Source organism: Onychomys torridus, chromosome 21 (assembly GCF_903995425.1).
Source record: "Onychomys torridus chromosome 21, mOncTor1.1, whole genome shotgun sequence".
NCBI classification, from domain to species: Eukaryota; Metazoa; Chordata; class Mammalia; order Rodentia; family Cricetidae; genus Onychomys; species Onychomys torridus.
In genome coordinates, this window is record NC_050463.1 from 25,021,023 (window position 1) to 25,044,502 (window position 23,480).

Genomic DNA, 23,480 nt, shown 5'->3' on the forward strand with positions numbered 1-23,480 from the left:
ATCTTAAAGTAAGAGAATGGCAGATCTTTAAACAGTTACACACACACACACACACACACATATTCTGATTGTATTCACACCCCATCACCTCCTCGTTTGAACCCCTTCTTCTGAACTAGGCCCTTTCTTGTCTTTTTTGTGACCCACTGAGTTTCATTAGGACTGCTTGCATGAGCGTGAGTGATGTGTGGGTAAGGCTTTAAGTACAAAGATGTAACCTGACTGACTTAGATGCTGGTGGATCTTGCTTCCAGTTCCAGAGCAACGTCAAAAGCATGCTCCCCCAACCCTTGTCCCCCAGTAGAAAAGGATCATACATATTTTTATTTTAAAAGTCTCACTACCTAAGAGATGGGGGTGTAGCTAGTAGCACAGCCAATGGTTTAGCTCATTGGTGACCTTGTGGGTGTCAGCATGCCGGTTCGGGCTCCACTTCTATCCCTAGGGGAAAAAACGTCTCACTTCAAATCCAGGACTATGCATCCATTAATATTGTTGATTCCTGTATCACAATGGGCGGTCGGTCCACTTAGGTTTATTCTCCCTCCGTTCTCAAAAGCTGCCCTCCTCCCCCCCCCCCCAACCCCTACCCTCCACCCCTGGCTTTTTGCATCCGTACAAGCTGACTTTTGCCCCCTCCAACTGCATCGGTATATTTTACTTTGAAGGGATACAAAGTCGACGTGGGCAAACTGTGTAGCTCTGGTGACAATGACTGTCAACTGCGCAGACAGTTTCTCTCGCATCAAGTATTTGTAATTTAACACACGGGGGCTTCTCCCCTCTGATCTTTACGTGACTGCCACCCCCCCATCCCCCCAATCCCCCACCCCCACCCCCACTCACCCTGCATTCATTTCCACGCAGCGCAGGTGGAAGCCTCGGTTGCATGACTGCCGACTGGAACTTTTTTTTTGGTAGCCAGGGCCACACGCTCTCGCTTTTAATTGCAAGGCGATCAAGAGGAAACGCAAGGCACGTGCAAGCAGCGTCTCCAGTTTTACTGTGCCGCAGGTGAAGGGCTCTGGCTACGTCCGCTCGCTGTGCGGGGTGACCGCGGCCACCGGGGAGCAACGCCGGAGGGAGAACTTTGGAGGAGGAGTGAGACAGCACAGACACGGTCCTCCACGCCGGGACACCGCGTTTCAGGTGGTTCCCCCCACCCACCCACGCGCGCCCCAACTCTCTCGCGCGCCCCCGACCGCCATCGCCTGCCTAGCGGATAGCAAAGCGGAGTTCGAGTCCCGCGCGTTCCTCCCTCCAGACGCTCCGGGACCCGCGCTCGACGGTCCCCGGCGCGGGAGCTGGAGGAGGAGGTCGGACTTCCCAGGGGCGCCGAGCCTCTGCGCTCCCTCCCCAAACCCCCTCTCCTCTCTCTCTCTCTCTCTCCCTTCCCCCGGGGGAGCCGGACCCTCCGCAGCGCGCAGCGGCGGCGGCGGCGGCGGCGGCGGGGTAGTGGGGGGAAACTACAGCTCCCGGCAGGCCCCGCGCGGGCCGCGCGCCCCCGCCCGCGCGCCCCGGCCCCCCGCCCTCCGGCCTGGAGACGGGACGGGGAGGGAGGGAGGGGCGCGGGCGGGAGGAAGGGGCGCGGGCGGGCGGGCGGGTGAGCGAGCAAGCGAGCGAGCGGGCGGGCGGGATCGTGCGAGGTCCGTGCAAGCCTCGCTGCGGGCTCCTGCTCCGGGACGCGGGCGGACGCGGATGCGGACGCGGACGGGCGCCGGCGCGCGCGGACTTTCCTCCGAAGCCCGCCTCTGTAAGTAGTCGCCCGAGGGAGCGCGGAGCAGACGCGGAGAAAAAGTTCGCGCCGCCGCCACCGCCGCCACCGCCGCCGCCGCCGCTTTGTTCTCCCGACCCGTCGGGCGGAGGTGGCGCGGCCCCTCCCCCACGGCACGCGGCGGCGGCGGCGGCGGCGGCGGCGGGACTCGGACCCGCGCGGGGCTGGGCGGCGGCCGCCGCGGCTAGCTGGGCGGGAAGTCGGGGCGGCGCTCGGCGGGCGGGCGGGCGGGCGAGCAGCCGGGGGCGCCGGCGCGGCCAAGTTCCGCGGTCCTCGCCGCCGCCGAGGCCAAGTTGGAATCGCTCGGCTGCGGTGACCCACCGCGCCCTGCCCCTCGGGGGTGAGGGGGACCCGCCGAGCCCGAGCTCCCTGCAAAGTAGTTTCTAGCGGCGCCGTGCCCGGTGAGCCTTCCCCGTTTCTTTGCTGCACTTTTTTTTTTTTTTTTTAACTCCGGGGGGCTGGAAGAGGGACGGGTATCCGGGGTTTTGGAGGATGGTGACCCCCCAGTTTCCTGAGTGCCTTTTAGGCTTGGGAGTTGCAGCCTCGTTGCAAGGCGTTCTCTCGTTCTTCCCCGGGGAGTTTTGCCCTAAGATGAAACCCTCGCCAGTGTGGAGCAATTTTAAAATAATAAGGATAAGAATCATACACGACACTGCTCGATTGCGTGTCGGATTATTGCATTTCACATCCTCGAAGTCAGAAGTCTAGGCCGTGCTGTCTGTAAGCACGAATATAAATCAGGCGACAGGCGACCTGCAGACTTTTCCGTACTCAGATTGATGGCAGGGAGGGACGTAACTGTCCCTTCAACCACGCCCGTCCCCACAGGAAATCAGACTATCGGTGTCATCTCTGATTAAAGAGGATAAGTTACAACTCGAAGTACTACTTTGTAGGACAGGGCCTTTAAAACCTGTAGGCACAAATGAAACAAAAACTTTAAAATGTCTCCGTCTGTATCCCGTAGTTACACTCGAAAAAAATACTTTTACTTTTTAACTCATGTTGCAGTTTTAGCAATTGTGATTTTGTTCACCTCACGCTTAAACTTTTAATGCCAAGAGGGCAGACAGGTTTGCTTCAAGAAGGCTTCCGTGAAGTTCCCAGACTCGGACCTAAGTAAGATTTGCTCTATATAGGAACACTTCCCCCCCCCCTCCATCCCCTCCCCCCAGTTATAATCTGGAGTGACATAAAACAGCACTTTAGCCATAAAAGTTGTTGCAAGTCTTTGTAAAAGTATTATTTTAAAAAGTCTCACAGGAAAAATCACTGTAGGTTTTGCTTCATAGGATACTGTTGATAAATGTCATGGGCCTGAGCACATGAGTTTGGAGTCCTTTTTGATAAACCAGGGCAGTTCACGTTTCAGGAGTGCTAAGATTAAAGGAACTTACTCTTAAATGTGTTTGACAGTTTCATACACCTGATCACACTCACACCCCTCCCCATTCTTTCTTATATCCCCTTTCCACCCCATTACCAGCCCCTTAAAGTGAGGAGCTTTTAATCTGGCACATTTTGTAAGCTTCCTGTGTTATCGAATGACCTGTTTACAATAGACATTTCTTTCTGTTTGTGTGTTGTTTTCTCATCTGAACATTGCTACACAACACCTAAAACTACAATAAGTTAAGTTTTAAAAATTGGATGAGTTGAAAACACCCCATACAGTAAAAAGGGGGGCTGGGTAGATAAGTTATTGAAGTACATTTTTCACAGAAGGGATCTAAGGCTTGAGGAAACAGGAACTCACTCTCTTTAGGCTGAGGATTTCCTACAGGTAAGAACTAGTGGCTGGCTGCTTTGCTTCTCTGATCTCTCAGCTTTCACCCTGATATCTGGCTCTGGGTTTTTTATTAAAAGACCATCTAAGATTCAAACAACAGGGACCTTTTCTCATGTTTTCAACAAAGTAATAAAGTTGGCAAAAAAAAAAAAAATTAACCATAGTGGAGTTAATTGCTTGCTTTTAAAAGAAACTTGTTCAGAACTTGGTATATGATAATAATTATATTTAATTTGATTAGGCACATAATTGGATTTAATAATCACATCTCTTCTTTGAGTCTCTCTGGTTATGTAATTCACACTGAACCTGCCTCTTTGGAGCAGTCATTTTAAGAGGAAAAATTGGGCTATGGGAGATGTTTTAGTTTTAATTTCATGTGGGTAAGAAGTTTTCTCCACTTGTGTGGTTAAGATGTTCTAGTGGCCGTGTGTGAAAAGTGTTCATTGGCTATTAGCCAATCAGATCTCTTAGCAACTACTGCTGCAAAGATGAAGATTTATCAAGCTTATCATAGCTTCGTGTTGCATTGCCAGACTGGTGTTCTAAAATCTGGATACACCTCTCAGTGCCTGCATAGAGAACCTGCCTCGTGTACCCCTTCGGTGCTCTTCCTGACGATGGAGGGACAGAGGTTCAAATGCCACTGGCCCCAGATGAGCAGAATTGGAGAGGGAACAATTTAGTGGAATGTGGAGCTCTTAGAAAGATGGTATTATATTAATCTGAGGGAATAGTCATGTTTCTGAAATATGCAGTCAGATGTAGAGACTGCCACAGAATGTCATCTATTTTTTTTTAATCTACAAAAATACTTCAGTTTTTTCACAATATAGAAGCATTAAGCAAAGCCAGGCATTTGTTGAGGTAAAAACATGGATATTGACTTCAGTGTGCTGGTGAATTAGGTCACTGAAAAAGCTCACGCTTTTGACATGCTAAAACAATACGTATCATACATGCGTACACATCTGCGAGAGAGTTGGGATGAAACCTTGCACTTTATTAATATCCCTCACACACAAAGCTAAATTAAACCTGGGCGGTCCTTTACTGGTGGGCGTCAGATAAATATGCTATTACAAAGGAAAGGCATTTCTTCCTCTTTGCTTTACCATTGGCTGAATGCATAGTGAATGCTGCTATCGACCTTAAATCAGGAGAGCTTCCCTTTGAAGGATTTGATTTGACTTGTTTTCTGGAATCCTCTTGTTTCTTCAAAGAGACCTTCCCTGAGACCCCAGCTGAAATCGTTTCCCGGCCAGAGATCCTGTTGCATCTCATAGTTTGCAGTTGCCCAGCTGCTTTTGCAGATGTGTGTTTAACGGCTGTGAGTGGCACAGCCGTAGAGAGCAGTGGCCATGTCTCCGTCAGCTACCGCTGTGTAACTTCAGCATCTCTCAGAGAGCAGTCTGGCGAACACCAGGTGCTGTGTGAGTGCACAGTGAAGGAAACTCCGGCTTTGAGAGCTTCTAATTAAAGACTGGGTTAAGGTTGGAACATACTGTATTGTGATGATGGGGGTGGGGGGGGGGGAGATAGATCAGCTGGTGACATCACCATGAAGTGTCTCTCAGCCAAGCCCCTAACCTCAGAGGTCTTTCTTCACCCTGTCGCTAACGATCAGGCACGCTGGGCGCAAAATTCCTTTGGTAGGCTCTCTCTTGATCCCATTCACTGGTGACAGAATTTGTAAGTTCTTTTGAATGAGACAGTAACAGCTGTCTCAAAGAATGTTTGAGGAATGCCAACCAAACTGTTAGAACTTCCTGACAAGTCGACAATGCTGTTCCGCTGTAGAGGCTCTCATAGCTGTTAGAAACAGCATCTAATTAAGACACAGCTTCTAAACTAACAAGATGGACTATTTATTAACCTATAAACCCTATTTTCTATTTGAAACAAATACCAAAAAATAATAATAATAAATTACACAGCATGACCAAAGTTCGTATAAATTAGAATTGTTAGATTTCTTACCAATCAAATCAAGGTTCCATAAACAAAACAAGGAGAGAAAACAGATGGGATGAGTGGGTGGAAGCTGTTAAGACAGGTTCTTATATCTGTATCCATGCTGAAACTTTTTTAAAAAATCACCTTTATACAAAATTATAGATAGTTTATTAAGAGTCCCTTATCATTCTAATAAATTAGTCAAGTGTATTGTTAGACTGTTAGGTAGTTAATATCAGGTGGTATAATAAAATGTAAACTCAGTAGGAAGATATCTTTTATCTCATTGCTATAAATCATCTGAATGGTTGGCACACTCACCCTAAGCCAGGTGTTCCCAGTAGATCATGTACAGGTGTCAATCCTTATGGGCAGAGTGGAGGCAGAGCCCTGGCTGCTATTCCAGAGGACTCAGGTTCAATTCCCAGCACTCACAGGGCAGCTCCCAGCTGTCTGTAATCCAGCTCTAAGTGATCTGACACCCTCACACAGACATACAAGTAGGCAAAACCACCAATGCATAAAAAATAAAAATAAATTTCCTTGTACTCCTCTGCCATCATGCTGAATGACACCGTGCTCCCTTAACACATCCTCCAATATTTGAGGACCCCTCACATGCCATTGTCTTCACCTGTTACCCGGATGTATGCAGTTTTTTCCTCCCAGACCTAAAAATCTGTTAACTCTAAACATACGGACTATAGAATAAACATAATATTAATAATGATAGACTAACGAGTACGCAGATCAATACTGATGACTTTCCATTGTCCACAGGATTTAGTTTTACCTTAGTTTTTTGGGTCAGCCCATTATATCAACAGCTTATCTAAAGCCTTGGAAACAGCCCACCCTCAGGACTGGCTTCTACATCAGTATTTCCCCATCCCTGTGTTGCACATTTAACTTTGAATTTATCCCTGTAAAGTTTCGCTTTAATTTTATTCTGTCTGCTCAGCTTTGTTACTCTGAAGATTATATAAGCAGATGTCTTTGTCTTTACCATCTCACATCTAATGAAAATACAGGGCTAAGTGTGGTTTGGGGACATTTCCCTAAAGACTTTGTTGACATACAGCATATTTCCTTACTACACTGATACCCAACTCAAACTCACACAGCGTATTTGTGAAGATAGTGGGGAAAGCATTTTAAACTCTAGTCTCATGAGAATGTCATAGTCCTGAGCAAATATTTAGCCTGTGAACTTGTGCTTTCTCAACTCTAGAATGGGTGCTTGTGAGGATTAAGGAGGTATTAGAGGTGTCTAGACCAGTGTCTGTCAGATGGTAAGAGTTCATCTCACTTCCTCCACTTGAGAATCTAGTGTTTTTCTCTATGAAGTTATCAGTATGATGGATGGACTTGGCATCACTCTGTGTGAATTTAGGCTGACATGTAGTCATTATACCTATTCTCTGGTTATTCACAAATCATTTGAATAACAATCTCAGTCTGGCTAAGATTGATTTATTTTTATTTTCTATGCATTGGTGGTTTTGCCTACATGTATATCTGTGTGAGGGTGTCAGATCACTTAGAGCTGGATTACAGACAGTCATGAGCTGCCATGTGGGTGCTGGGAATTGAACTCAGGACCTCTGGAAGAGCAGCCAGTGCTCTTAACTGCTGAGCCACCTCTCCAGCCCCTGACATAGGCTTTTGTTTTCTTTCTTTCTTTCTTTCTTTCTTTCTTTCTTTCTTTCTTTCTTTCTTTTTTTTTTTTTAAGTCTTTGGTAATTCCTGAATTGTGCTTACCTGCTTTTCTGTGCTCAGCACCTGAAGTAGCCCTCCCATTCCCAGTTCCCGACCACTTCTCTCACCCTGAGCTCTTTCCACAGGGTCAGTGCACAGCATTCATGGTTAAACATGAGCTGTGTCCTGGCCCAGAGATTTGCACTCACATAAAGTTTTAGAATCTGAGCACTCAAGAGGTGGAGATAGAGAGATTATAAGTTTGAGACCATCCTGAGCTACATGGTGAGTTTGAGGCCGGCCTGGGCAACATAGTGAGATTCAAAAGAAAAGGCATTATAAAAAAATAAATAAATAAAGTCATTTAATTCTCTCCCATTCGTGAAGTTCAGGTTTCGGTTCTCTGCTTTAAGCTTGAAGACTGTGGGGAGAAGATAAGCAAGATACGAGTTGAGCAATCCTTTCTGTGTCGTCTCTCACCCGTAGCAGTATCCTCTCTGAACAGTGATTCTCAGTTCCTTGTTATCTTTAAGAAGCAGTCACTGTTGTGGTGACAGTACTGGTTTTAAAAAAAAAAAAAAAAAGGAGCCGGGCGGTGGTGGTGCACGCCTTTAATCCCAGCACTTGGGAGGCAGAGGCAGGAGGATCTCTGTGAGTTCGAGGCCAGCCTGGGCTATAGAACGAAATCCAGGAAAGGCACCAAAACTACACAGAGAAACCCTGTCTGGGGGGGGGGGGGGGCACAACAACAAAAAATGGAGTGGGACATGGGTTCTAATCCCCAGGCTGCTTGTTCACAGCCATGTGATACTAGGTAGCTTGCATTATCGGTCTCATCAGCAAAATTGCTGTCTCCCTGTTAGTTTCCAGAGGTACCACGAGACACATTAGTGAAACATGACTGTCAAGTGCTGTGAAGTATGAGATTGAATTCTAGCCGTTTGCCTAGATGTCACAATCAGGGCTTGTGTCTAAGTTATTTTTAGACTCACTTTGTTCTGAATTGTCTCATTTGTATTCCTGTATCTGTGTGTTTCTTCTGTCGTCCACTTTAGTTTAGCTCCATACACGAGTCTCCTTGCAGTCACCGCACACACTTTGGATACTTCCCTTTCACATCATTGGAATTGCTCATGGCTACAAAGGACTCACCTCTTGTGAGCCATTTCATTCAGCCATGAAGGGTCATGCCTTTTTCTTTTTTTCTTTAATTTTCTAAACTGTGTTTTCTGTAAAACCACGATGCATAGTTTACTGTACGTGGTAGTGTGTTCTTTTTCCTAACGTTGGAAATCCCTTAATGAAGAGTTCACTTTCCCCTGTATTTCATGGTCTGTCAGTTGTCACAGTTCTTTGTTGACTCTGGTATATCCCCTTTTGCTCTTTTGCTTCCTTAGGCTTCTGGAAGGTATTTGTCAACAGAGCAGCCAGTAGTCACATTTTGACAGGATTTGACTCTTTGGAGAGGTGGGAGTACTGGGGATCGAATCTAGGGCCTTGTACCTATTACTGTAATCTCACTAGACTGTTAATATATAAAAACACAGGGAATCCGTCAGCTCTCCGGTATTGGGAAATCAATTTGTATCATTTATGTGGCTGGGATCGTGAGCATTTTACGTCGCTAAGGTTTGTTTTACTTTTTCTGTTTGTCCCTTCTGGTTTTCTCAGTTTCTTATCGTCATTGAATTGTGGAATAACAGTGTTCGATCATCGTAAATTATAGCTGGGTGCAGGGGGTAGATCTTGGGCTCAACTGTTCAGGGAGCTGACACAGAAGGAGCGCTAGAGCTCAGGAGTTTCAGACTAGTCAGGGCAACGTGGCGAGTGACATCCTCGCTCCCTAAAAGAAGATGAATGTATATAGTCCCCATTCCTCCCCCAGGGCTCAGGAGTTAGTGGTGAGGGACAGGAATATTAATTTTTTTTAATATTTTAAAGATTTATTTATTTATTATTATACAGAAGAGGGCACCAGATCTTATTACAGATGGTTGTGAGCCACCATGTGGGTGCTGGGAATTGAACTCAGGACCTCTGGAAGAGCAGTTGGCGCTCTTAACCTCTGAGCCATCTCTCCAGCCCCAGGAATATTATTTTAAGCGTGAATCCTTCTCTGAAATTATACCTGTAGTTTAAAAAAACAATGACTGGTAACTGAAGTAAAAATGACCACCCATTAGGATGCATTTATGAATTGTAAAACTACCACCAGAGATCATCACTAAAAAAATACAAGGATTCTTACATCTTAAACGGATGTCAGGTGAATACAAAGCATTAAAACCCTTTTAAAATTTTGTTCTAGGTTGACAGCATTTCAGAAGGCACCAGCTTTTCTCTGTGGGCCCATTCATTCATCACGAGAAATATGCTTGTACTATTTTTAAAAGCGTTTTACTTTACCGGAGGGCAGGTCGCTCCCCAGGATGGAAATGAGTACATATGAGAGGGCGATTTAAGGTGTGACCGTTGGAGGTACCCATCAGTCACTGAAGGAGTAGATCCTCACCAACACGGCTTCAAACCAGGAAGATTTCATTGGGCCAGAGCGACCATATATTCAGCTCGTATTTTCTGACACGAAAAGAAAAGACAACTAGCTGAAGATGTTCCGTACATCATCGGGATCAGCTCTAGTCTTCTGCTGATAATGGTGATGTGAAGTGAGTTACAGATCTGGGTGCGGCCCTAGAGGCAAACTTCTGAATGGGACGGCTGGTGAGAACAGGAGGACCTTTGGTGCATTCAGCTGGCAGTGACGGCGTCTGTCATCGGCATGAGCGGCCCCACCGAGGAACTCAAGCAGCTTGCCTCTAAATCCAGAAGCGCTGTCATTTTTTCACTACTGTTACCTTGAAAACGTCTTCGGAACCATTTAAAAGGCATTGACAACTATTTTTATAGCTTAAAGGAAGGCAGATGTCTGCAAATAATTCCCCTCCATCCGCCCAGAAGTCTGTGTTACCTGCCCCCGTTTCTGCTGCGCTTCCCACTCCTTCTCCGTGCTCAAGTCCCAAGACAGGGCTCTCAGCTCGGTTCTCTAATGGCAGCTTCAGTGCCCCGTCACTCACAAACTCTAGAGGCTCCGTGCACACGGTGTCCTTTCTGCTTCAGATTGGCCTCACACGAGAGAGCGTCACCATCGAAGCCCAGGAACTGTCTCTGTCCGCGGTCAAAGACCTCGTCTGCTCCGTTGTTTATCAGAAGGTACTGTGCAAGCTCTTTATATCAATAGTTTTTTTTTCTAATTAATACTGTTTCTCACACATCTCTATAATTTATGCATGAAACAATGAAATGACGCATTTGGACTCGTCGGTAATTTACGTCCTGGTTATGAGCATTTTGGGCAATGCACTAATAGACTGAGCCAAAAAGTCTGAAATTTCAGTTAATGGGAACCTGTATCTCAATTTAAAAATACCACTTAGCCCCCAATAGTCAAGTCAATGACATTTCCTTTGATTGCAGAGAAAAAGGTCAGGAGGTAGAGGATGTAAGACATTGAGGTACTTACTAGGAAGGTGGGACCCAGAACTGCTGAATCCAGTGCCCGCCTGCACCTTGCGCTTCCCAGGTGTCCTGTGTTTTGCCTTTTTTTATGCCCTTGCCTTCTCTTTGGGTGCTGATAATTTCTCATAGAGGAAATTCAAACTCCCTAGACTACCATTTATACAGGAAAGCACACTCTCTCTTCCTCTTAACCAGGTAAATCAATTTCGAATATATATGACAGATTTTGCAAGATGATCGTTTATCATATAAGCACCTCTTGCCCTATCCTGTGCTGTTTTTTAATGAATCTTAACTCAGTGGATAGTACGTTTTCTACTTACGAATTAGTTATATGAGTTATATAGTTGGTTTTGTTTTATTTTTAATGGACAACCACTTGCTTCGAACAAAATTATAGAGTCTCTGTGTGTAAAAATGTTCTCTTGGGGCTGTGAAAGTACACCGTTTATAAAATGCTTGCTTCACAAGCATGAGGACCCAAGTTCGGATCCCCACACCCACTTAGAAAGCTGGGCTCAGCAGTGTGCCCCTGTAACCCCAGCACTAGGGACGTGGAGACAGACCAGCCATGATAGTGAAATCAGTGAGCTGCAGGTTCAGTGAGAGACCCTGTCTCAAACAGTCAGAGAAGAACAGATGAGGAAGACACACAAAGCCACCCCTGGCCTGCAGAAGCACACAGGCATACACATACACACGTGTGTACACACACAGACATGCAGTTGCTCACTGGGTTTGTTCATTTGAATTTCAGCTCTCTGTCTTTCGTTTTACTTCCTGGGTTTACATGGTTTGTCACTAGCTTCTAATTTAAAAGTAATTAGCAGTCCAAAAAATGTTAAAGTTAATGATAATGACCTATATGTATGGGCTTGTGTTTTAGCAGTGACTTACTGGTGTAAATAAGGCCTAAAGTAGGAGTGACTTGAGACCTGCAGAGTTGTTGATTTGTTTCCTTGGGTTTTTACTGTGATGTATTGGGGCTATAGTTGCCCAGGCTGGTCTTTGCACTCTTGGGTTCTCCTGCCTCAGTCCTCCTTAGCTGGGACTACAGACATAGACCACCTTGCCCAGAACTACTTTTCAGCATCTTTAATTTTATTTCCCTTTGTGTCATACAACGTAACTTTTTCACAAATACTTTTGCAGCTATTTTGTAACTTTTTAAAGTTAAAGGTAATGTTTAAACTTAAGTATAACTTCTTTTGAGAGTGTAAGAATTCATAACCAATGTTTTGGTGAAATCTATTACTCCTTTTTCAACATTTAGAATTTTCACTTTGTTTTTTAGTTAATAAAAAATGTGTGCATATATCTTTACCATGTACATGATATTAAAATATGGATGCATTGTATAATGACTAAGTGAGCTAGTTAACTTGATTTATAGCTGGTCACTTCCATACTTGGATGAACTCATTTATTCCTCACGTTTATACCAAGACATACTGATTCTATATAGAATTGTTGTAGAATCAGCTCTATTATTTATCTACAGGACAACTTTGGGCAAGTGATTTTACTTGTTTGAATAAGTTTCGCGAGCAGTCAAATCCTTGAGTTGGGGCAATTTCCAGTCTCTAATTACAGCTGTGAGATTTGGGTCTTCTCTGGAGGAGACAGAGACATGAGAACAGAGTCTTGAGTGGTAGATAAGAAATCTGAAGGCACCAGCTTAAATGCTGGGATTTCCTTCAATTTCTTACCTACCCTCTGTCTTGTCTTAGAGAACTTGCTCTCTAGCCATCCATCTAGTTTACTGTGTATGTACAGTTTCAGGTTCTGAAATAATTAGTTGAGTGATATTGCGTCACTATTTTGAACCTCTAAAGAAAAATAACATTTCCTTATGGCTGTATTATAGCTTGGTCTTGTGGGGCTCCCAATAATGGAAGTGGGAGGGGGTGTCTTTGTCTCTCTTGCCTGCTCTTGGGACCCTTTTCCTCCTACAGGGTTGCTGTGTCCAGCTGTGATATGAGGGCTTGGGGGGGTGACATGAGGGGGGGGATGGAGAAGGAACTGTGAGGAGTAGGAGGAGAAACTACAGTTGGCATGTAATGAGAGAAGAGTGAAAGTTTAAAAGGAAAAAAGGAAAGATGGTATTTATTACTCAAATTTGGGTACCAGATTATCTTTCGAGTTAGTAGAGGTGATAATCCCTCTGTAAATAAATGCTTTAGATTTTTTTTAAATAATAAGACACTTACATTAATAAAGTTAGAGCTGCCGTTTGTCGGTCTGTCAGATTCTGTTCTCACGTCTTCATACTTAATTGATTTTTCACAGCTTCACCGTGTAGGGTCACCACAGTTATGAAAAAGGAAATGGACGCACAGAAAACTTAAGTCACTCTCCAAAGCCTGTGACAGTAAGAGTTCAGAGCCTGTGTTTTTAACTGTTGTGCCCTGGACAACTGCTTGAGTTTTCCCATCATCAATCATTGCTCACTGTGAAATGCCTTCCAGTTAAAGAGACTGTACAGTCAGTAACCATAGACTCCAGTTCCCCTGAAGCTAACTGCCCTTGAGTGCACCGCTGCCTGTGTAACAAACCGAAGTGAATGGTCCATTTTGTTCTCCATAACAGCTGACATTTACAACTCTGAAAAGGCGGCTGCCACTTGGTGTTTTCACTTGTAGCTATTTGGGTGGTTTGGTCTCATGGGCACACTTGCCCTTCTTCTAGTCTCTATTCTTGATAAACTTACTTATGTAGAGCCTTCTAAAAATAGACCACTAGATACATTTTAGGAGTTGGATGGACAGACATGTCCCTGCCCCTAACTAAAAGCATGGAGTCTAGTGATGGAGACATGTTCATCAGTGCCACATATGGAAAGTAGTGTGGGGTATTGAAGTAAAAAGTGTCCTTTGTAGGCCAATGAACAATGCAAAAGGCTGCAGCCATACAGAAAATATATTAAACTTGGAGATCAAGTAACAGAGGAGGAGAAGGTGAGAAAGGTACCAGACAGAAGGAATGGGATAAGCAAAGATAGGGGAAAGGAGTTGGTACGTGTTGGGGCTAGAGAGATGCCTCAGCAGTTAAGAGAGTATACTGTTCTTCCAAAGGACCCAAGTTTGATTCCCAGCACCCACATCAGGTGGACCACAACCACCGTAACTCCAGCTCTGGGAATCTGGTGCCCCTGGCTTCCATGGGCACCCACATGTGGCATACACCACACAGGCACTTGATTAAGAATAAGAGAAATCTTAAGAAAAGAAATATGAGTGATAACATTTAGTAAGTGCCTGCTTGGTGCCAGGAGATTTATATGCATTTAATCCACACAGTAGTCTGTGGTACATCCGAAATTTTAATGTCCATGAGATTTATCTGGGAATTCTAAGGAGTGTTATTTTGATTCAGTAGGTTTGTGTGGGTTTGCATTTCTGTTATGGTGATGTTGATGGCCCTTTATTGTAGACCCTGTCTTTCTTACTTTTCTCTTGCTGTGCTAAGATACCAGAACCGAAATAACTTATAAAATAAAGCATTTAATTTGTGGCTCATAGTTCCAGATTCTATGACCGTCATGATGAGGACCATGGCAGCAGGCAGGCAAGCAGGCATCACCCTGGGGCATCCACCTGTGGTTTCACATATGGATCCACAACCAGGAGGCAGATGGGACCAGTTGGGAATGGCGTGGTTTTTTGAAACCTCAACAAGGCCAGACCTCCCAATCCTTCCCAAACAGTTCCACCAACGTGGGACCAAGTGTTCAAACATGAGTCTATGGGAGTGAGCCATTCTCATGCAAGCCACCACAGACCCATAGATGTACTGAGTTACGGGGATGTGGGTGATCTTCGTTTGCTAAAGGAGGAAACTGAAATTTCAGAAGAGGAGAATCATTTGCTGAAAGTCAGAGATCGAACTTAGGTCTGTCTTAACTCCAAGCCTTCTACGCTTCTCTCTGCACCCTGCTGCCTTTCCTCGGCTACGAAAACACTTGATCCTTCCAAGAGTAGAGATTTCACTGAGGTGTTTGTGTAGCAAAGTGAGGTGATCACATCTGTCTTGGAGAGCTTAAAAGGGACTGGTAAAATGGCTTAGCAGGTAAAGGTTTTTTGCTGCCGAGCCAATAACCAGAGTTTCTTCCTCCTAGGAACCCACATGGTGGAAGGAAAATCGACTCCCAGAAGTTATCCCCTGACTTGCAAACACACACATGCGCATGCACAAATAAAGTAAATATAAAAACTTTAAAGTCATTTTTAAGATGTTAGATGAGTTAGAGACGAAGTTGGGGATCACCGGAAAAGCACGTTGAGTGAAATTTGACATCCTGTTAAACATAAGGAAAGTGCAGAATGATAGTTAACATAAGCAAGAGTGAAGGCTGATACTTCTTGTGCTCCGCCCAACTGTAGAGTGTAGTTGTTTCTTCCAGAAAAGCTTCACACCTCTTAGTTCTCTTGTTAATAAAACATGAGAAGGTCTCTTAGTTTGGAGGACCTGAGAAGAAACCTCTAACAGTGAAATAAACCCACAAGGCCACCACCCTATTTAAAAATCAGGAAAGAACTTCCCGAATTGTTTTTTTCGTTTTGGGCATATTTGAAATTTTGAAAACATATATTTAATATATTAGTAGTCATAAAATATAGATCTCATCTCAGTTCTACGTTTTTGCTTTCCAGTGTTACCAATACACTAGAAATAATTAGCCTTAGAATAAAAGTTTAAAAGTTCATCTTAGATAAAAGATGTGGTTTGTAAATTTGAAAGATTTTACACTTTAGTGATACAAGACAAAATCTGATATTATATGAAGTGCAAAAGCTATCAAAAAAGAAAAGAATTTCTTTGTTGGGAAGTTGTATTGATAATGTAGTAAGCATGCAGTAATGCAGACTGCTGTCATGTGTGTGTACATGCAGGCATATATGCATGTGTTACACAGTAAATGACAATTGAGTATTTTTAAAAGACAATGATTTTGATATTGCCTTATTTTCTGGTACCTTTATGCAGAAATGTGGGATGAAGTACATATATTTCTGTCTTTCTCCCATGCTATTTCACAGAATACTGTTATATTTTTCTCCCGTGCTATTTCACAAAATAGCTGTTTATAAGGAGTTGTTAATTTGTTTATTCTATGGATGTATATGTGTGCTTGAGTGTATGTGTGCGCACCATGTGCATGCAGTGTGGTTGGAAGCCAGCAGAGGGCATAGTGTATGTGTGTGCTTGAGTGTATGTGTGTGCACCATGTGCATGCAGTGTGGTTGGAAGCCAGCAGAGGGCATAGAGCCTAGAACTGGAATTGCCTGTGGATTTGAGCTGCCTGTTATTGAAGTTAGGAACTGAACCTGGGTTCTCTTGAAAGAGCAGCGAGTGCTCTTAACCACAGAGCTATCTTCTTAGCTCCCTAAAGATAATTTTTTTAAAGACAGATTTGAGGTACACTAACCTGTCATCAACTCCTTCACTTTTAAGTTCACGGTTTGATGAGTTTCAATGGTTGCATCCAGTTATAACTCCTCTCATTTGAGATATAAATCATTTTTGTCACCCTAGATGTTTTCTTACACCTCTGCAGTGTCTTCCCCCACTTCTGGCCCCAAGCAACCAGCTACTCTGCATTCTTTCACTGTAACCTAACTTTTCTGGGTGTTCAGAAAGATAAATGAGATCATTTCCTATGTAATGTTTTGGTTTTGTTTTCTCTCACATAGAAGTGGTTTTGAAAATCTTATTGTATTTCTATAGTTCTTTACATTGCTGAATTAGTCTGTTTGATTGGCTATGTCTTAATTCCCTTGTTTACTAATGTACAATAGAGGTGTTTGCAATTTTGGTGGTTATGAATAAAGATGCGGTCAGCCTTCCCATCTAGTCTCAATTATGACATGTAAATGTATGTTGACTTTTGTGTGTGTGCTTAGAAGTATGATGGCCAGGTAATTTAATAGGCCCGTGCTCGTGATATCTTACCAGGCTGATTTTCAGAGGTAGCTGTACACTTTCCCTGCCTACAAATCCCATGTCCTTGCCCTCACTTGATATCAGCAGCCTTTTGTGCACGCTGATTGTCCTCTTTCTTGTCTCCTCCCCTATTCCCTGGTAGTCCATCTCTGCTCTGAGGTCCACTGTTTAGATTCTGTACGTAAGCAAGAGGAACATGTCAGATTCGCCTCTGCGTTTGTCTTATTTCACCTGCTGTAAAATGTCTCTAGAGTCATCCATGTTGTGGGCACAGTCACACTGCATCAGAGCTCACACTAATGACTTCATCCTAACTCGGTCATCTACAAAGATCTATTTCCAGAGGTGACATTCACTCATAGCTGTTGGGGGTGGGCATCCTAACGTGGGGAGTTGGCACCTAACAGTCAAGTTAATTTTTATGTGAATTGAGGTTCGGGTCAGAGCTCCTTGGTCTATGTGTTGTGTGGTATTGTTTTTCTAGGACTGTGAAAATGCTGTCCTCTACAAGCAATTACTTGGTACCTTTTGTTGTGAACCAGTTGACTATACAAATGTTGGCCAGTCATAAACACTGAATACTTTGTCTCTATACCAATTTCGGAGGTGATATTTGCTGTAAGAGTTTCATGTTTTATTGTTAGTATTTATTTGCAGTTTCTCATGTGTTACATAGAAGATGAGCTTTCATGCACTGATGGTATGTCCTGAATTTTGCTAAAAACATTTATTCTATTAACTTTGTTTTGAAAATTCTTTATGATTTTCTGTATAGATTATCTTGTCTTTTGGGAATAAAAGCCAGTTTTATATCTTGCTCTCCACGAAATACTTCATTTCTTTTATTTTTCTTCTGCTATTGTATTTCTTTGCTTTGTGCCAGGAATTCCAACATAATTTTGAATAGAAATACACATGCATCCTGTTTCTAGTTGTAAAAGGAAAACATTTCAGCTCTTCATTCGGCATGGCATGCAGTTTTAAACATGCCCTCCATCGGGTTAAGAAGTCCCCATCTGTTCCAGTTGGTGGAGACTTTTTCTCCTGAACGTGTTTGCTACATTTCATACAGCTATGTGTTTTTCTCTTAATGTGGCACATTTTCTTAACAGAATCTTTGAATGTTAAATAGTCTTGCATTCTTAGAGCAGACCCACCTAGTCACCATGTATTACCTTTTTCAGTTTGTCTAATTTGATTTATTAATATTTGCTTAACTTTTTTCTGCCTTTGTTTGTGAAAGATACTGGCCTGTAGTTTTGCTTTTTTCCATATCTTTAATTTGGCTGTCAGCAGAATGTGGCTTTGAGAAGGGGTACTAGGGATTTGAACCAGGATTTTTGGATGCCCCATCTTTTCTCTTTTCTTTGCTTCCCTCCCTCTTTCTCCCCCTTCCCTCCCTCCTTCCCTCTCTCCTTCCCTCTTCTCCCCCCTCCTCTCTCTCTCTCTCAGATTTATTTAATGTATACAGTGTTCTGTCTGCATGAATGCCTGCAGGCCAGAAGAGGGTATCAGATCTCATTACAGATGGTTGTGAGCCACCATGTGGGTTCTGGGAATTGAACTTGGGACCTCTGGAAGAGTTGCCAGTGCTATTAACAGCTAAACCATCTCTCCCGTTTGGGGGATGCTAATACACACACGTTTTACTGTTGAGGTACTGTCCCATCCTTCAGTTGGCTTCCCAAGTTAAAAAATGTTCCCTCTTCTATTTGTTAAATAAATTTAAATAAAATTGATACTATTTGTGTTAATAGACTTGACCAGTGAAACTATTCTAGGCCAAGGATTTTCTTTGTACTGTTTTGAACTCAGTTTTTATATCAAGTAGACATGAACTATTCAGATTACTCATTTCTTTGGTAAAGTTTGGAGGCCTGGTTAGGTTTTTTTTTTTTTTTTTTTTTTTTTTTGGTCAACTTGTCACAAGCCAGCGTTACATGGAAAGGGTACCTCAGTAGAGAGAATGCCCCCATCGGATTGCCCATAGGTTCGTTGTGGGACATTTTCTTAACTAATGATTGATGTGAGAGGGCACCGTCCACTCTGGGCAGTGCTACCCCTGGGCAGGGTCCTGGGTTTTATAAGAAAACAAACTGAGCAAGCCATAAGGAAGCAAGCCAGTAAGCAGCACTCCTCTGTGGCCTCAGCTTCAGCTCTTACCTCCATGTTCCTGCCTTGACCTCCCTTCATGATGGACTGACTGATTTTTAAAGTGAAATAAACCCTGTCTCCCCCTAGTTGCTTTCCGTCATGGTGTTTATCCCAGCCATAGAAACCAACTGATACACTTAGTAACTTGAATAGGAAAAGAAGTTACACATTGTATCATGGTCACCTCTCTCTCTCTCTCTCTCTCTCTCTCTCTCTCTCTCTCTCTCTCTCTCTCTCTCTTTTTTTTTTTTTTTTTTTTTTTTTTTGGTTTTTCGAGACAAGAGTTTCTCTGTGTAGCTTTGTGCCTTTCCTGGAACTTGCTTTGGAGACCAAGCTGGCCTCGAACTCACAGAGATCCACCTGCCTCTGCCTCCCGAGTGCTGGGATTAAAGGCGTGCGCCACCACCGCCCAGCATGGTCACGTCTCTTTAGGTCTGTAGTATCTCTAGTGGACCACTTATTCCTGGTTTGGATCATCGCCGGTTCCTCTCTTATTTTTTTATTTTCCCTTGATTTGTTTGGCGAGTAGTATACCAGCTTAGCTTTCAGTGAACTAGCCTTTTGTTTAATTGATTTTTCTGTATTGTGACCTGCAACATCAGTGCAGGATGGGTGGAGACAGATCCCAGGAACTCACTGACCAGTCAACTAGCTGAAATGGCATGTTCCATGTTCATGTAAAAGACTGTGTCTCAAAAAAAAAGGTGAAGTGATTGAAGAAGAAGTCTTGATATCAGCCTCTGACCTCTGCACACATCCACTCAGGCAAGCACGTACACGCAGACACACACACACACACACACACACACACACAGAGTGCATCATTTCTATTTGTGTAACTGGATGTCTGTTTTATAATGTATAATTCTCTATATGCTACTCTGTGAATATTCCATATTAGTTACTTTTCTGATGAAACACCACAGTCGCCGTAACTTCTACGAGGAAAAGTTTTTTTGGGTCTTACGGTTCCAGAGGGAATGGAGTCCGTCACCACGTGACACGGAGCATGCACCTGAGCAGCACTCACATCCAGATCCACCCACAGGAAGGAGGAGGGAGTGCAGTGGGGAGGGCAGGAAGCTTTGAACTCTCAGAGCTCACTCCTGGGACACACCTTTTCCAACAAGGCCATGCTTCCAAGTCCTTCCCCAGTAGTTCCAGCCGGCACCCAGTGTGCAAACATACAAGCCTCTGGGTGGGTAGGGAGATGAGGGGCATCTGGAAGGAGGGAAACACGATCAAATTATATTGTATGAAAACAGTTCATAAAAAACGACTTCAGTACATCTGTACATCCGCTTCTGAGTTTTATTTATTTTTTTAAGGCTTACCCTTATTTAAGTGTATGAGTGTCTATGTGAGTGTGTGCCACAGTGTGTAGGGACTGTCAGAGATCAGAAGAGGGCCGTGGATTTGCTGGAGTTATGGGTAGTCGAGATCTAACCCACATTTTAAATTTGTTAAGCCTTTGGTATATTTGTCCAATTTTCAAGATATTTTTCTTTATTCATGATAATTATATCTTCTTTTGAATTTGGGGTAGTAATATAACTTTATTAGTGTTTACATTGGGATATCTTTTCACGTCATGTATGTGTATATCTGTATGTACATACATACATATATACCTCTGGGTCTTCATTAATAATTTTTGGGTAGGCTTCATAGTTGATTGTATATTTCTCAGTCATGTTCAGGTAATGGTGGCGCACGCCTTTAATCCCAGCACTTGAGAAGCAGAGGCAGGCGGATCTCTGGGAGTTCAAGGCCAGCCTCATCTATAGAATGTGTTCCAGGACAGCCACAGCTATACAGAGAAATAGAGTAAAAAAAAAAAAATCACCACTCATGTTTAATACAGCTTTCAATATAGATTCATTAAATTTACAATTTTCCCCTACTTAGAAAGGTTTTACTTGGAACTTTTGTTAAAACCAAAGCAGTACACATACAGTGGAAATTATACTCTCAACTTTGAGCTTTTCCTGGTTAATGATACGGTACAGTACTCTCACAGTGCTAGGTGGCGGCAGCTACTAGTCAGCCGAAGGATCGTAAACAACTCTAAGTGTCCTCAGTGGCTAAACTATGGAGGGCTAGGTGAATTAAATGCATTCTCAACTTAATATTCCCGGACCGTTAGACGTTTACTAGGATATAACCCGTCAATCAGGAAGCATCGGTATGACAGAATTTGCTGGGGTTTTTTGTTGTTGTTGTTGTTGTTGTTGTTGTTCTTGGGGCCTTGGGGGGGGGCTTTTAATTATTTTCTAGGTTTCTGTTTTCGATCCTCCCTTGGTTGTTTTATCATTTGCTTATTTGTGCCTTTTTTCCTCTCAAAGTTCCTTTTAGCACTTGCTCTGGTGCAAGCAAGGGTCAGCCATCTACATCCTTTGACCAAACCTGGCTGTCTTAGTTTCCTTTCCTGTTGTTGTGATAAAGTACCCTGACTTGGGGAGGAAGGGTTTATTGGCTCACAATTCCAGGTGACAGTCCATCATTGTGAGGAGCCAGGCAGCAGGAACTGGAAGCGGCCAGTCCCGGTCCATCCATCCCCAGTCGAGGAGCAGAGAGCGGTAAATTAATGCGGCCTGCCATGCCCAGCTCTTTCCTCCACTCCTCCACAATCCAGGGAATGGTTCCACAGACTGTGGTCTGGGCTTCCTGCCTCAATTAATGTAATCAAGATAACCCCCCACCGACAAGCCCTTAGGTCACCTAATCTAGACAGTCCCTTATTGAGACTCCTTTCCCAGGTGAATCTAGAGTTTATCAAGTTGCCAGTTAAACTAACCCTCACAGTGGCCCATGCGGTCCACCTGCTTGTGCAATTCTGTTGGAGCGCAGCGTGATTATTCATTTACACAGTCTGTACAACAGATAACCGTATGGCCCTCTCGGCCTGAAGTACTACCTGGCATTGTATGGATGTTTGAGAATTTTTATCCTAGTTGATAGACAATAGACATCCTTTAAGTTAGTGCAGAATATCTTGTGTGTAACGCAGTGTGTACCTCAGAACCCTGTATGTCTGTTCTTCTCGTCTGTGCTATTATTGTCGGATATTTTGTCTCTGCATACTTTCAGTTCTCCTTCTTCATGGTCGTCATGCTGCACAGAGCTACTGCAGAGCCTGAATTAGCCCATGAGGGGACCTGTGTGCCTGCTAGAATACAGGGTAGATGTCCATAAGGTTTTCTTCACAGTGCTTTCGTCAGCCAAGACATACGTGATTTTATGTATGTTTCTGCTTAAGCTTGCTTGACTCCACATGCATGGCTGGTTTCCCCAGCCCTCTTCTCACAGCCAGTAGCTCTGGAATGCATGTCTGAACAATGCATGTTCAAGTCAGCCACCGTTCAGAACACTTAAACAGGTAAACAGTAATAGGAAGATGCCTTTAAATAGTTAAATTACATATTTAAGAGGTTGCTATCTCATTTTCTATACACCAAAACAGAATACTTTTTCTTTTTTTGGTTTTTCGAGACAGGGTTTCTTTGTGTAGTTGTGGTGCCTGTCCTGGAACTCACTCTGTAGACCAGGCTGGCCTCGAACTCACAGAGATCCGCCTGCCTCTGCCTCCCAAATGCTGGGATTAAAGGCGTTTGCCAATACCACCCAGTTAGATGCTTTTTATAACACTGTAATTCAAAACTTCAGGGACAACATCTCCTTCTAAAATACAGGTTAACAAGACAGTTGACTCTGGATAGAACATGAAAGCTGGTGTCGGCTTTCTATGGCAGTCTGTAAAGAGCTAAAGAGAGGGATAGATACTGTGTTCATTTGCCTGGAGGTCCGTTATCTGCCACTGCTGCTTCGGCTGAATGACTATTTGTGGTGCACTTCGTCCAGTCACAGTTCCAGATCCTGTGCAGACTCCCAAAACGAAAGGCTATCTCCCTTCCTCAGCGCATTATGTGGAAGTTGAGTGTCAGATCAGTGTAATAGAAGGTGGCTCGTGCCAAGAGCTGGAAGAAGGTACAGAATGGCAGGATGACTGAGACTAAGGACCGCTGCTCTCTTATTGGAGACTTACGGAAGCCCGTCTTAAACTTGATTGTTTTGCTTGTGCTATCATTGACTATAGTACTTTACATGGAGAAACAGACGTCAGATGCTGGTCCAGTCCCTTGCTCTTGTTTCCTGGTAGCTTGTAGCATGGGTAAAGCAAGATACCATTACCATTGACATCTTGGGCAGTTGGTGAGAAAGCAGAAGCCAGTCATTTATGCGTGTACAAACTCCTCTTTCTTTCTCATGGTCAAATAAATAAATTTTTGTGATTGTGATTGCTAGTCATGCTATAAATTTGCTGTAAGCTAGACTGAGTTACTCAAGAAGTTCACGGTGACCTCTCCCCCACCCCTCCCACCCCTTACTCACCAGCCATTAGCTAGACAAACATCTGTAGTTGCTAGCAATGAGCAAGTGACAGAAATATGTGATTGCTTCTATAAGGCATTATGGTGATGGTTCCCAAGGCATGTCTGTGGTCACAATTCCTGTCCTGAGCTTCAGACACCCTAGTGGCCCGTTAGTTAGGATTTCATGATCATTGTTCCCGTCCTCGGGAACCCTTCCCCTGCCGTGTTTCTTCTTGAAGTATCGGCATGCTAGGCGACCTGTATTTTAATATTCATT

General features: G+C 43.8%; 2 protein-coding genes across 4 annotated transcripts in view; one reads left to right on the top strand and one right to left on the bottom strand.

Annotated features, from left to right (window-relative positions):
* Positions 1–358: 358 nt before the first annotated feature.
* Positions 359–7,379, bottom strand: LOC118571497 (serine/arginine repetitive matrix protein 2-like). The gene is made up of 3 exons (XM_036170511.1): positions 7,281–7,379; positions 847–2,143; positions 359–441 (listed from the first exon to the last, which is right to left on the bottom strand). Exons 1-2 carry the CDS (start codon positions 7,377–7,379, stop codon positions 1,001–1,003), a joined length of 1,242 nt encoding a protein of 413 aa, XP_036026404.1. The 3' UTR covers positions 359–441; positions 847–1,000.
* Positions 1,610–23,480, top strand: part of Prkd3 (protein kinase D3) — a 69,589-nt gene continuing 47,718 nt past the window's right edge. For 2 of the 3 annotated variants that reach the window (XM_036170448.1, XM_036170450.1), the window contains exons 1-2: positions 1,610–1,753; positions 9,526–10,427. In XM_036170448.1, the coding sequence (XP_036026341.1) occupies positions 10,140–10,427 (288 nt within the window). In that variant the 5' untranslated portion in view covers positions 1,610–1,753; positions 9,526–10,139. Of the gene's footprint in view, positions 1,754–2,050; positions 2,176–9,525; positions 10,428–23,480 lie in introns of those variants that run through there. The other variant, XM_036170449.1, reaches the window with a different exon arrangement.